At 43.3% G+C, this 15,071-nt stretch overlaps 1 protein-coding gene across 4 annotated transcripts in view; it reads left to right on the top strand.

Moving 5' to 3' along the window:
* Positions 1-349: 349 nt before the first annotated feature.
* VPS8 (VPS8 subunit of CORVET complex) overlaps positions 350-15,071 on the top strand; it is an 81,890-nt gene continuing 67,168 nt past the window's right edge. For 3 of the 4 annotated variants that reach the window (XM_063338238.1, XM_063338237.1, XM_063338236.1), the window contains exons 1-6: positions 350-571; positions 1,598-1,666; positions 3,467-3,597; positions 5,299-5,392; positions 5,938-5,970; positions 7,386-7,440. In XM_063338238.1, the coding sequence (XP_063194308.1) occupies positions 446-571; positions 1,598-1,666; positions 3,467-3,597; positions 5,299-5,392; positions 5,938-5,970; positions 7,386-7,440 (508 nt within the window). In that variant the 5' untranslated portion in view covers positions 350-445. Of the gene's footprint in view, positions 572-1,597; positions 1,667-3,466; positions 3,598-5,298; positions 5,393-5,937; positions 5,971-7,385; positions 7,441-12,151; positions 12,337-15,071 lie in introns of those variants that run through there. The other variant, XM_063338239.1, reaches the window with a different exon arrangement.

The following is a 15,071-nucleotide window of genomic DNA, read 5'->3' as shown; positions in this document are numbered from 1 at the left end:
CTACCGTGACACTTTTTCTTGCCTTTGCTGGGATGTGGCTGCAGGCTGGCGCTGTGCATACCAGATCCCGTGAATTGTGTCAAAACCCCACTTGCTTTTAGCTAGGGTGCCCTAGGTCCAGAAGGCGTGCAAAGCGTGTTGATCTCTGTCTCTCATTTCTTTACCTATTACTAATTTTTTCCCTTTTTCTTCCCTCGGTGGCTAACACACCCGCCTTCTCAGCTGTCGGCGTGGAGAAGACGTGGGATTTCCCGTTAATAAAAGAATTACTGGCGGTGGCGTTGCCCTGTCGCCCTGTCGCCGCGGCCCCTTTAAGGCCGGCCGGGGGAGGCCGGCCCTGCCGGACTGCGCCTGCGCAGGGCGGGGGGCGTCGCCGACCGCGGGTTCGAGTCCCGGCGGTGCCGGCCTGCCGCTGTCGCCGCCGCGGAGCTCCGCAAGCCCGGCGATGGAGGCGGTCCCGGAGCCGGGCGGCTGCCCGGCGGGAGCGGAGGCCGAGCCCTGCCCGGAGCCGCCCGCTCACCGGCTGAGCGTGGCGGAGCTCGACCGCGAGCTGGACTCCCGCAGCGAGCTGGTGCGTCGCGAACCTCTGGCCGGGCGCCGCTTCCTTCCTCCCTCCCTCCCGCAGGGGGAAGCGGCCCAGGGGAGGCGGGCAGGGCCGGGCTGCGGTGCCTGTGGCGGCCTCCGCCTCCCCTCGGCGCCGTGGGCTCCTCGGGCGGCCGTGAGGGAGGGTCGGTGTGGCGGGACCCCGCCGCTGCCCTGTCATGTCGGCCTGCGGCGCTTGTCCCCCCACTGTCCCGTCACGTCGGCCTGTGGCGCTTGCCCCGGCGGTGCCCAGCCGTCCCCTGAACACGGATCCTGCGGGTGGCTCCCACCCTGTTAAATCCTTCCCTCAGAGCTCGCAGGCCCGCAGCTCTTGCGGGTGGGCAGGGGACAGGCAGGCTGGCGCTAGGCAGTTGCTAGAGGAGCAGGTAATCCGGAGTTTAAAATAATCCTGCGCCCTGGAAGAGGCCTGTCAGGCCTTTTTGGTGAATTCGGCCAGTTTTAAGTCCCTGGGAAGGGGCAGCGAGGAGGTGTGGGGACAGAGGAGCAGCAGTTTGGTAGGTGAGCGGGACACAGGCCGGCCAGCCTTCCTGCTGTAGCAGAGCTTGGTGTTCAGTAACGCAAGTCTCAGGTAAAAGTATCTTCATTTTTAAGAAAACTGCATTTCTTTTCCCTTTAGTAAGCAGTCAGAGAAAAAAAGTGTTGTATATTGATGTTTATCTGTATTAGAAAGGCAGTATAACATTGGTATTCATCTTTACAAATTAAAAAAAGGCATTTGATATTTCATATCTGGGCACAGGTCAGAGACCTGTTTTATATTTTTGATAGTAAATACCTCTCGTTCTGTCTTGCAATGCCAAATTTGCCAAATTTCGGAGAAGGCATTTCAAACAGAAGAAATTGTAGCATACACGGTGCCTTTCTCGGCAGCGGTGAATTGACAGGAGTGCATGCAGAGCTGCTTTTTTTTTTCTTTTTTTTTTTTTTAAGTTAGAAAAAAGCTTGGAAGGTGGAGTGGGCAACCTAAACTCAATCTGTGGTTTCTGATGTACAGATCGATGACAAAGAATTCGACATTCCTCAAGTTGATACCCCTCCAACACTGGAGAGCATCTTAAATGAGGTGAGTGGTCCATCGGGCGTGCAGCCAGCTCCAGTACAGGGGGGAGCCAAGATAAGGCAGCACATGCTCCTTTGGCTCTTCTCATATTGTGTTTTCCCAGGAAATGAAATTGTATAACGTTAAAATTTCCTGATGCTGATAGCTGATGAAGTGCATGCTCAGTTGAGTAATTGCTTGTTTTTTTCAATCAAAATGGCCACAGCTGAAACGTAAACGGTTTCCATCAAATTTAAGCATGTTCACTTGTGGGTTTGGCCGGTCACCTGAAGACTACGCAGTCCATTAAAGGTCGGGGGGGGGTCATCAAACAACTTCTTTTTTTTTTTTTTTTTTTTTTTTTTCTAAATAAAAATAAATGCAGAGAATTCTGGGTAGTTCTGAAGTTGTGGGAGGAGATGAGAACTAAATTCTTCACGGCTCTGTTTATATTGTACATTTCATGTAGTTAGCCCTCTGGCAGGAGTGATGAGCTGTCTCAACATCTGATGTTGCCTGTAGTGCCTTTCAGGGGAGACCTAACTTTGTCTCGCTTATATCCAATTCAGTGCATTTTTTACAATAGCCACATGACTGTGTGATTCTTAGAAAGGAAAAGAAGGGTATGGAAGTAAAGATAAAGTCCAAGAAAACAAGCTTTTTAACAAACTGAGGAAGTCGGTGGTTGGACTTTCTAGGAAGCCCCAGTATAAAGAAAAAAGGAGCCTAGGAGAAGCGATGGTTCTTTTAAAAAGCTGTATTAAAGATACAGGTATAAGATGCCCCAAACAGATACAGTCTAGGAACAAGAGGAATAGTAGAAGGGGTAGTGTACAGATGTATGTCCTGTTTCTGCTGATGCCTTGGGTGATGAAGGCAGAGGGAACTTAGTAAATTTGGGTGCTACCAAACTGTAAGGAGATACAGACACATCCATGTCAGAGGAGTAGAATCCAAGTCTTAAATTTGAGAGGTAATCATGAAGAGAATGTAGGACAGTGCAGACAAATACAAAGTCTTACTCCAGTGCCTTTTATCACAGAACATAGGGGATGGCACTGACTGGCAAAGCATCTTCTGAAAAGGATTTTAGTGAGGAACAACCTGACTGAGCCAAAAAGGTATACAGCTGTACTGGAAAAAGAGGGCGTTGATGGTCCCAGGACTGCCAGCTGTAAGGCAAATGAGGAACACCAGCTCTATTCTCTGCATGTTTGGCGTTAGGTGGAGGTATTGTGTTTGCTCTCTCTGTGCTTCAGGAACAACATGAACTGTACTGAATTTAGAAGACATCAGGGAGAATGGCTGTTTAAAAACCACTATTAAAAACATTCCAGGCTAAGCCTGAGAGGAGAGTGAGAGAGCTCACCAGCAGAAGGGCACAGGGAAGAGCAAAATCAACCCTTAGAGCAGCCAGAGGGACTGCAAGACTCTTAGCCATCACATGGTGAAGTGCTGGAGTAGATGGTCATTCTTCTGTGCCTTCTCTCTGCAATTGGAGACTTTTGAGAACAGCTTAGTTAAAGGTTGGTTAAAGTTTTGATGGAGTAGATAATATCTGGGGAAGAAAGATTAGCTGAATAACTCTCTCTCCAGCCCACTTCTGTGATTATTGTGAGTTCTGGAAACTGGTTCTTCCACAGAATCAGTATAATAAAATAATACATAGTTCTGTTTTTTACATATGAGGCTATCTTGTCCTCTCCTTTTTGATTTTGCTGCTTGCTGTTTCTCTTGGTGGTTTTTTTTTTTTTGATACTGTTTTGCCAATGTTTCAGTGTTGTGCTGAATGATTAGTAAGCTCTGGTGATTCTTTTCCTTCAGACTGATGATGAAGAGGAGTCTTTCATTTTGGAAGATCCCTTTCTCTTGAACGTTGATAATACAGATACGCACTCCTATGACACATCTTCTGTAGCAAGCTCTGACAGCGGGGACCGGACACACCTCAAAAGGTACTGCAGGACTCATACCCTGGGAGGATAAATGATTTTTTTTTAAGGAGTGCTGCTTATATCTGTTAAAAACAAATTCTCCTTTTTTTTGAGTCGATGGAAGGGCGATCCAAAGCAATTGAACAGTTGAAACTTCCTAACGCAACCTCTTGCTGCCTCCTCCCCGAGCTTTGCTGTGAGCGTGCGATTTGTCTGTTACTTGGGTAGGAACCCTTAATTCCCTGTGTGGATTTTGTCTCCTGCTGCTGTATCCTAGTGCTGAAGTCCCAGAGGGATGCTGCAGGGACTCCGGTGAAGCTGCCTCTGACAGAACAGTGTTATCCCTGCAAGATCAAGTAGGCGAAGTTGGGATTTATTTTTGCACTGAGGGCTAGCCTGTTTGAGCAATAAATGCATTTTGTGGGAGACGGAGTGCTTAAATTTCTCTGAATTTTAATGGAATCTTTAAAACACTGAACCACGATGGCTTTAAAGAAAATCTTTCAAAGGTGTGTCTGACTTCCAGAGTCTGCAAGAAGCTGGTGGTTATTTTTAAAAGGCAAGTGAACTGCTGTCACTCCTGTAAATGGAATGCTCATCTTGACAGCTAAAAGCAGCCTGAAATCTGATAATTAGCTAGAATACTGCTGACTTATCTCATTAATTACTCAAATGATGACCTGATCCTCCATCCTGAGCCACTCCCATGGCCGCCTTATATGCCGTAAGAAGTTGTGATTGTTCCAATAGCAATTGCATCGGATATAAAGACTCCAGGTGTGATGGTTCGTGGTGGCATATGGTGGTATACTGATTCACTGTCCCTTCTTTTTCAAATAAGGTGGTTTGCATTGAGTGAAATCTTATCTGCAGTGGCTTAAATGTTTTTCAGTACAGAATGAGCAGAAAAACTTGGAAGCGTTACTGTAATCTTTGGGTGAAGCTAGTTGCTGGGTCCTTAGCCATAATATAAGCTATTAACAATGCGTTTCTTCAGCTTACGTGTGAGATACCCATTTGTGTGCCTCTGGAGAGAGAAGAACCAAGCGTTTCCGTGTTAGTTTTGCAAATTTGGCTTTCTGGTGGTGTGAGCTTGGCAACAAAATCACAGCTTTCCTGGGGATTTTTCCTCTACTGTGTGTGCTACAGGATAGCAGTGTTCTTTAGAAATAACTGTACACTAGTTACATTTAACAACATTTTCTCCATAAACAGAAGCACTTACCTTTTGTATCAGATCAGCTGGGTTTTAATTGAGTGTTATTCTTTAAGCATACATCCAGTTTTCCTAGGGGTCTGTATTCTGCTAGTGAGCCTTTTTCAAGCATGTATTTTCCTTAGACATTCACATTTAAAGGCTGAAACTTCCTGACTCCCTGGAAGATTAATGAAAGAACAAAAGTGTTGCTTTCAGTATTTATTAATAAATTCAAAGGTTTGCAGATACATGCTTGAAACTGACTGTTTGAAGGACTTCCCCGCCCCCCCACCAGGGGATGAGTTAAAAAACAAATTTTATGCACGCACAGTGGTGCATAGCAGGCTTTGCTAATAATCTCATGTCCCTCTCATTCTGTGCATGTAGGCCCCCAGAATAAGACTGGAAGCTGCATGAGTTAGGGGTGCACGCAGAATTTACCTGCTGGTTTATCTGCGAGTTAGGCAAAGTTCCAAACTTTTTTTTCTGCTCTGATGCATTTGATTTATTTCCTATTTCCTTAGGAAGAAAAAACTCCCAGATACTCTCTCACTCCATGGATCAGTTATACGGCTCTCGCTTCTGAAAGGGATTTCTGCCCAAATAGTGTCTGCCGCAGTAAGTGTCTTTTTCTTGTGGTCGCATCCATTAAGAAAAATATGAACCTCTTCTGGTGTGGAGGGTGCGTGTGTGTGATCTCCTCCTTCCCCCTACTATAAGTTCTGGATAATACTAACATGTTTCATACATAAATGACTAACTAGTAATCCCTAGCCAGTAGTGAATCAGGTATTAGGTGAGTCTGTGACTGCACTTCAGGCGTGAGTGTGTTAGAGCTGTTCTGCAGGTCGTACTGCCAGGGGAAAACCGACTGTCCAGGCTCAGATCTAAGGTGTTGATTTATAAAGTGTGTGATTTCTGAAGCATGCAAGGTAGGCTTGTTAGAATAAAACACAAGTGACTCATCCATGAGTGTGTTTGTGGTGGCCAGGTACCTTCTGGGTATTTTTAGCCAGTGCTTCCCTCAGCACTTTCTGCCCTGGTGGGACTATTAAAGTGCAACTTGTGTTGATTTTTCTGCATGTTGTAGTTCTAATTATTACAGACGTGCACGGAGCTGGGAGTTCTGTCTCTCTTACTCATGACTTGTCCTGTTTTTCTAGGACAAAGTGGATGCTGGCTTGCCCACTGCAATTGTAAGTAATCTAACAATTTTCAAGTACTGTATAGTGAGTTTTCGTGCAAGTTTGTTAAAGCAGTAATTTAAGACAGCTTATAAATGCATCTCCCTTCTTATCCTTGCCAAGAATTTTCAAATATGAGGGGTGGGAGAAGCAGTATGAAAGATCTAGCCACTGGGGGCAGGGTTCAACCTTTCTTATCTGCCCGGCTGCCCCTCTGCTGGTCAAGCCCCACGCTCTCCCCTTTTTCATGTCATCGCCAGGGCTTGTTAGTTGAGCACCTAACCTTTCCTCATAAGGTAAGGGTTCACCTGGTGAACACATTGAATTGTCCTAGCCATTTCTTCTTTGCAGGTTATTACTTTGGCTCTTAATGCTCTTTTTAAAGAAACTTAAAAGTGCTCATAAAGGGATGGGTTCGAAATCTCTACAGCTCTGGCATAACTGAAATATGACCTTAAAATATAAAATTTCACTAAAAGCCTGTTGAAAGATACTCCTGCTTAGCAACTTGTGCTAAATTTCTTTAAGTCAAGCATGCTAATTAAAATAAGTCAGAAGTGAAGCTGCCTATAGTTATATTAAGGAGGTGAAATACAGGAAGTATTTGTTCTGCCCTCATGAAATAAGTTTTAATGTTTTATGGAGAAACTAAAGATGTGCTTGGTTGCTTTGACTGTAGTAGCAGCAATCTATAAGAAATTATACTTTTTGTTTAAAAAAGGAAAAAACCCGTGGTCACATCTAACACAAAAGGTTGCACAGCAAAACTGGAAGCACACTGTGACTGATGTGCACATAGGATAAAAATCGGTGCTTACATACTCCAGACATTAAAGCACTTACATTTTTTTAATCTGATTTATACTTGCTAAGAAATGAAAAGGAGAACAACTGTAATATATCTACGGCATCATGTGATTTCTGTTAAGTTGTATTTAATTGGCTGCAGGTTTGCAAGTGCATAGAATCTTGGAGCTATGTTTAATTCCCCATGGAAGGAAGCTGGAGTCTCTGGGCTTGCTGTGGACTGTCTCGTCAGGGGACCAGCGCTGCCCAGGGTTGTAGAAGGGTTCACATCTGGATGCAGCAGCTGAGTGAGAGTATTTGCATTCAGCTGCCACACCAAAAGAATGAGGCTGACTTTGCAGAGAAGGAATTTCACTGTGGATACCACTCTGCACATTTGGATTTCAAACAGCAGAGGAAAAGGCAGCCCTTTGAACTTGAGAAAATCTGTGTGGTGGTCGCTCGGGTGTAATACTTCTCTAGCTTTCACGTAGGAATTGCTTGTCACTTACAAATTAGAAAATGGTTGTATCTATAACCTTCTAAATCTTTTGTCAAACTTTGCATGAGTGTAGTGAGAGTTTGAGTGGTGGATTTGTGACTAACATTTCTTCTTCTTTCAATCTGCATGACTGTTCCAGGCAGCATCAAATCTGATAGCAGTGGGGACTTCCCATGGGTTAGCACTGATATTTGGTAAGTTGAAAATAAAGTTTTGAGTTTTTTGCATTGTAATGATCTTAAAAAAAAAAAAAAAAGGGGGGGGGGGCAAAAAAAAAAAAGCCCCCAACCTGAGTTAGAACTTCAGGGTGGATTTCTTCTAATATGTTCTGTTAGTGCTAAATGTGATTTTCTTTCAGTGAAGCGCAAGTAATATTTTAGTTGCCCTTATTTGCATATTTCTTCTGCTTTGTTGGGGATTGGCACATTGATATTGAGAAATTTAGCTCTGTGGCAATTCTCTGAAGAGCCTTTTCTATGTTTAAATATGGATTACTCTGTTTTCTGTGGAAGAAGCCAGACCCAGTATACAACCGTTGTCTCATACGGTATTAATCTCCTTCTCCCCTGTGACATAATTAGCTACCAGCATTAGGGAAATTAAAACGTGTTCCTTGGGAAGTGGACCTTCTGACCCATGGCTACCTGCAGGTTTGCATCATAGGTTTCTCCTCCCTTGACCGTCCCCTGCACCAGTCACCTCTGTGTCCCTTCATTCTGTTATTCTTTCCCTATCACTGGACTTTCTTAAAAAAAGTTTCTGAGCTTGTGCCTCTGTTTATCCAGCTTACCAGCTGGGCGAGAACAGCTCTTCAATTGCTCCGTAGACATCGATTTTTTTTTTTTTTTTTTTTTGCACCTTTTGTCTATGCAGCACCAAATTCTTAACTATTTTTCAAAATTTCATTATCGTCTTTGCTTTTCTTTTGAAGTTAGCTGAAATTATTCAAGAGACCAAAAGTGACAGGGGACAGCAGAAGGATGGGAAAGACTAAGACTCGTTTTCCTGGGTATTTAGGCATGAAACTATTTGATGCCATTTGCTAAATCCAATATTGAAACAATTACAAGATGTGCTTAATCTGAATATAGGTAACTTCTTATCTGCTAGTCTCATGATCTTACTGAGTTTTTAGTAGTAGATCTTTGTGGTTTTTTTAAAATTTGTCTAGTATGTGGAGATCTCCAATATCACTTCTATGGAACAGCTTTTGACTCTGATTTCCTGTTGCGCTCTCTATACGCAGATGCTATGAAGTCAGTAAGCTTTTAGACCGAAGCTGTTCTCTGCAAGTGTCATAATAGAGAGATACTATTTTTAGCATTTTACACTCCAGAAGGGGCTCTAGGGCTCTATATAAGCCTGCAAAGCGGAAGGGTCCTTCTTACCTTTGTCGTGATTATTTCTGCATCAAGTCCCACTTAAGAGGATGGGCCACTGAAAGCCTGAATGTGCAAGATGCTTAGTGTGCTGTGGTGTTTCAGCTGATGTATTTTCTAAGATTTGTTTGTTTTGCTCAATGCAAGTGTGTTTAAGCAAAGATTACTTTGGACCAATGTGTTTACTGTTATTTTGGCCGTGATCTTTGCAAGGGTCTGTAGTTATTCAGTTAATTTTATGGCCTTTAGAACACTTGGCACAATACCAGCTTTCCACTAATTGGCTTTTATTAAAATAAATGTCAGTACTTTAGAGAACTTCTCTGCATACTTGCAACAGAGCCTTTCAAGCTTTCTGATCTACTGAAACATATTAAGTTATTGTTTATGCAGCCGCGTACTGGGCTGTATAATCACAAGTGTGTTCAGCGTGTTGAGGACAATTATTAGTCCCCTCTATTCTGCAGTTGCGAGATCCCATCTGAAGTACTGTCTCCAGTTTTGGGCTGCTCAGTACAAGACAGGCATCTGAAGTACTGCAGTGGGCCCAGTGGGGTGTCACCAAGGCTGAAGCACGTGATACATGAGCAGAGGCTGAGAGGATTGGGTTTCTTCTGCGTGGAGAGAAGGTTGACATCATGTTGCCATCTTCTACTATGTAATAGAAAGTTATAGAAAGAGAGACTCAGACCTTTCTCAAAGGTCCATGGTGTTAGATGTGAGGCAGCGGACCCAAGCTGCAACGTGGGAACATCTGATTAAATTTTTCAGCATGAGTGTGCTGAAGCATTAGATAAGGGCTGAGAGAGGCTGTGGAATCGCCTTCCTTGGTGATATTCAAAACTCAGCCAAGCCCTGAGCAAACTAATCTCATTGACTTTGCTTGGAGCAGTAGGACTGGGCCAGAGACCTCCGCAGCTTCCTTGCAACTAAAGATATTCTGTGAGTACGCTGGAATTTAAAGGTGGTGAGGAATGAAAATATGTCATCCAACTTTGTTTCAGGTATGGCCACAAATGCTTCCTGGGCACTTCTGTTCTCTGCTAAATTGTTTCAGTTCTGCAACTAAAACTCGGGCACTGACCCCAGTGCTCTCACATCTGTCTGCAAAGAGAGAAGTCCTTGCAGGATATGGCTGTATAAGGCTTTCTTCTGTGCAAAGAGAGAGAGGATTAGTGTTCTGGCTTGGTTTTATTCTGTGATTTAAACCAGCAGTTTATGTCCGTAAACCAATCAATTTCTGTACTTTTTAAATGAAAACATTTTTCTGCTAGATGTGTTAATTAGGTTGAGATTTACTCCCTGAAGTTTTCTAATTTGTGTGCATGGTTTATACTATACAATGGAAACATCACCTTTTTTTTGCCTGCAAAAATTTAGGTCCATTTTCTGTTGAATGTTGCTGATGTTTGAGTTTCTCTGAATAGTTTTGTGTCACTGTAAAATTTTTTAACCCTTTATGTTTTTCTTTCATATATTTGATTTCATGTAGCTATTTCGTTTGTCTCCTCTCCTAAGTCCACCCGTCCCTCTTGACTTGTCTGCTTTCTCCTTTTTAAGGAAGACTTGGGTGGCTTTCATTCTGCTTTTTTGAATGCTTCTGTTGCCTCTTGAAAAATGGTCACAGGGCAGTTCTTGATTGAGCATCTAAGCTTTGAAAAGCGGTATTTTTCTTGTGGGTTAGAGTTGGATTAGGTGCCAACTTTTTGGCACCCTGTGAGTGTTGGTAGGAAGGGATGTCTGAAGGCCCGTAGTCACCCCCTGGTTCCTGCAGGACTGTCACCAACAGCTGGGTTGGGGCAGCCCTGGCTTTGTCTAGCCAAGTCTTGAAAAACTCTTACAGATGGAAAATACTGCCCAACAGGCAAACGTGCGTGCACACACTCCTCTGGTAACCTGCTCCAGGGCCGTATAATCTTGCAGGGCAAAAAAATTCTTAACAACCCATCTAGACCTCTCAAATCTGCCACATCTGGCTATTTGCTGAGAAGAGTTCGGTGCTCTCATTTTTTTACCTATCTTTCGGGTAGTTTATCTTCTGTTTGATGCTTTTATTTCCACATTTGGATAATTACTGTGTCTTGTGCTTTAGGAATATGACCCTTAGCTTGTGTCTAGTGTGGTGCTTGCTTGGGAGATTTTTAATTTATTTTTTTTTAAATATAAATGAGGGCCATCCTTTTGCCAGATTCTTTCTGAAACTTTTTTGGAGTCGTGAGCGTTGTGCAAATGAACAATTATGCTATGTGCCATGATTTTTCTTGAGGAGTGCTCTCCCAGCGAGCCTGTAACAATAAACAAATAATCTTCAGAGATTTTTTTTTTTCCTCCATCTTTGCAGAAGAGCTAAGGTGTTTTTACATTACTCAAAAACTAGCCCTTAAACAGAGCTCACTGAAATGTGTTATTTTTCATGGAGACTTCATGTTCCGGACATAAAATTTCTATATAGCTAAACTTTGGTTTGATTAGTGTTGAACCATTTATTTTCTGTGTTGGCTATAAAACTTGTCTTTGTTCAGGTGTGGGAGTAGCATGATATCTTGAGAGAAGAGGTAGTGTAAGTACCTAAAGACAGCATTAAAACTAGATTTTGAGGACTGTTGTGCTTGGTTGTTTTTGGAAGCTAATGGGGAGTTGATTGCCTGGCTGGTGGTAACTGTTGAAAATAGTTTTACCAGTTAAGCGACTAAACCTCCAGTTTTATTTCCTCTCAAATTTCTTTCTTTTTTTTGGTCTTCAATACAATGAAGTCCAAATTTATAAACTAATTTTTTTTCAGTGATTCCACACGCTTTTTAAACCGCTTAGTTTTAAAACACCAGATATCACAGCATCCTCTCAGTTACTTGAATAAATCAAAACAGGAAATGTTAACAAAAGGAAACACTATCAGCAAATCTGAAGGTTCTCTCTGTGTTTGAAGATTATCACATATATGCTGTTCATTACTTCACTCTTTTATATTGATTTCTGGCTTTTTCTTTCCTCTTTTGGCCCTTTCTGTATGGACTGAAAAGGAAAAGGTACAGTAACACTGCACTGTGCACGTACCCTGCATGAGCAGCTCCTGTCTTGTCCAGTTTGCATGTTGTCTGTGCCAGAGTCTAAGATGCCAGATAAGCAGCAAGTAAAGCAGTGCAGTAACCAGTCAGTGGATAATACTGCTGGCTGGTCTGGAATTGGTTATTGAATGCCTGTGCATTGAACACTTAAAATTCTCCAGGCAAGAACAGCAGAGGAGCAGGTAAAACCTGTGAAATCCACACAAGTGGAGAGCAGCTCCTGGAAGCCCTGCTCAGGCGCCGGTTATGCAGCTGAGGAGGGAGCAGTGGGTTCCTCATGTGGTAGCCGCAGGTGGGCTGACCTAACCCCTGCTCTGAGTGGTCATTCCGCTAGCTTTAAGCGGAGGGCAGGGGGTGGGGAGGCGGCTTCAGCATGCCCTGGTTTAGGGAGGGGACAGCTGTTGTGTTACTGGGGGAGATGGTGCCTGCAGCCTGTCCCATTAGCTCACCATCTCTTGTCCTCCTGATCCTCAGGCCCAAGGGGGATATACCTCCTGGGAGAGCACTTACTGATTCTCTGCCTAATTAAGGTGGGAGGAAGGACCTATTCCTAAAACTTGCCTTTCCAACTTGGGAAAATCATAGCCTAAGGAAAAGATCTTGATGAAAACCTGGTGATCTGAGAAGTAACAACTTCTGCAGTGCTGTGCGTATGCCTTTGTTCTGGAAAGTGACTGTTTTCATATTCACAAAGTTGGCTTTGTGCTTTACTTGTACAGCTGTATCAAAGTGCCATCTCATTTCGACGTCAGACTTTGAGAGCAGCACAAGTAGTTACTGCCAGAAATGTTTCAGATGAAGAAGTGCTTTATGTAAATTGCAAAATTAAAAACATTTTGACAATTGATAGCCACCTTTTGTTTCAAGCATTTGGAAAAAGCTTTTTGTGTTTAATCCTAAAGCTGCCTTGATTCAAAGTTGGTAACACTAGTGTCGAAAATCATCAGATTGGCTTTTATAACCTTTTGCTATTATCCATTTTTATTACTCTACCCGTTGATTAATAGGAGCTCATTGATTCAGGTGTCTTGCTTTGCTTTGGAAGCAATTTTGTCCATCTTATTTGTAATTATTTAAAAAAAATAAAAATCTTACCTAATGGCTCCTCCTTGTGTGCCATCTTTTGACTGGCTGGAAACAAGAAACAAGTACTGGCATGGGTTTCTCTGACTTTCCAAGTGATCCATAGCTTTCCAAGTAATCATTCCTCAACTCTGAAAACACATCTCTGGCAAACAATGGGCACTTTCTTCTTAGGAAGGACTAACTTGAGTCATACACAGCATTTAATTTTGGGGTGGTGGTGGGGGTCTTGTTTACTTTGAACTGACATTGTGGGTGAGGGAAGAAGAAAATGGATTTGAAAGTTCCTGTGGGTACATGTGTGAAGATGTGAAGCTGGATTGAAAGTAGTAGTGATTCTGAAGCTGCTGCCCTTTCCAGAGAAAGCTGTGGAAGATTCTCCTTTTTCATGCCTTACAGGAAATGGGTTATGGATTGACTTACTGACAGGTTTAAGCTGAAGTGGAAGGAACAGGGTGCAATTTGCCTTTAATAGCAAGAGCTGCAGTATTCACCTTATTTTTAAACAAATTTGTATGGTTAGCAGATGGTCTTTTTATAAATAAACTGTATTTCCAGACCTCTGGGACAGGAATTATTTCTTTGGGACTTGAAGGACACCATTTGGAGAATACCTCCCTGGGGAACTTGTTTTCCAGCTGTAGCTCTCTCTTCTCTGAGCTGCCATGGAAATCTTCCATCATTTTTCTTTCTGATCTATGCCGTGTACACCCTTGACGCAGTGATGTCAAAGTGCTTTCTAGTAGCGTGGCAGAGGATGATTTTTGTTTCCATCACTCAGCTTCTGCTCTCATCTTATCCTAAGAAGGAGAGCTGTGTACGGGGCAATGGCCTTAGTTTTGAAGCGCTTCTGCTGCCTTGTGCTTGGTGATGGAGGTGGTGGCTGAAGCACCCTGCCTGGCCCCTGGGGCAGAAGGTGCTGTGCTTTGCCGTGGCTCCGTGGCATCAGACCGACCTTCAGGAAGGCTCTGCGTTGTGCTTGAGTGGCAGATGCAATCAATTGCATGTTGCTTTTCTAATTTTTCGCTATGGTGATACAGAAGTAGTTTTGGCTCCATGTTCCTCTTCTGTATTGAATAAAGGCAGTAGTTTGCAGTATAGTCACTTGCATCCTTTGTTTAGTTAGACATGAGCGTCAAAGCTTATAAAACTTAGATCTCTAAACTGTACCTTGTGTGGCCGTCAGAGCTTTCAGAGTTGCTTCTGTACATGCAGGTTCAGCCAATTTCAACCCTCAGGTTCTCCTCGGCTTTCAGAGACATCTTGAACAATGCCATGTTAATTTGGAAAGCTAATGAAAAAGTGTTTTATACAGTTTCTGATTATTTAGCTGTTAAAAATAATCTTCATCTATCTGTAGTTCAGCTGGACATCTCTGACAGCAGAAGCAGTATCTTTATGAAATGTATTTAGGTGTAAACAAGCAAATGTCAGTTCTCATTTGAAAATGCAGCTCCCTTGTTCTGTGTTTGACATAAGCCAGACCGCAGAGGAAGAAAGGGGAGGTGCTTCCTTCTTTGTGCAGTGTCAGATGTTGTGCTGGCAGGCACAGCGGAGCAGAAGTACGTGAAGGACAGGTAGCCTTTTCCAGAACTGCCTGGGCTGCTTGTCACCTGATGAAGAGGTGATGATTTGCATTGATATGGTCAACCAAAGGCACCTTTGTCTTTTCCTCCCACAGAGGAAGAGCAAAGCTCTTCAACGTTCACAAGAATTCTGATGTCTCTGAGTAGCTATAACATATGGTGTCCTCTTGACCAGTAATGTCATCATGTTTTAGATCAAAACTGGCAGTTTTCTATAATACCTGAGCCTTCCCTGAGCATTTGCGAGACAGACCGTGGCCCTTCTGTCTCTCCCAGGCCCTGTCTCATTTGGTGTGCAGAACAAGTGGTGGTTGTAACACCCTCTCTATCCTTACCTCTCTGCTATCATTATCCAGATTTTGCAGGAAAAGGAATTTTTTACTTTGTTTTGGGCCCCTACAGCAGATGAGTTTATCAAGGTAGATGCAGGAAAACAAGGAATAGAGCAGAAAAAGTATTTGGACTTGGCCCTAGCCTCTTTCTCCTCACCCTAAACAGTGCTTTAGAGTGACCCATGAGTTAGGTGCTCTTCTTGATAGTGTTTATTTCAGACCTCCCACTAATACCTCTTCATACTGGTAGAATTTGAAAGGTGACTCCCACTGTGTGTGTGCTTGGCCATCAGTCTGTCTGTGCAGATTGATGAATACATCACTTCATATTGGGAAAGAAAAAGAGAAGGTATGTCCATGCTCTGTTTCACTTCTAGCAC

This window comes from Chroicocephalus ridibundus, chromosome 6, assembly GCF_963924245.1.
Source record: "Chroicocephalus ridibundus chromosome 6, bChrRid1.1, whole genome shotgun sequence".
Taxonomy (NCBI): domain Eukaryota; kingdom Metazoa; phylum Chordata; class Aves; order Charadriiformes; family Laridae; genus Chroicocephalus; species Chroicocephalus ridibundus.
Note: the sequence above shows the minus strand (reverse complement) of the source record. Positions and strands in the feature narration are given on the sequence as shown.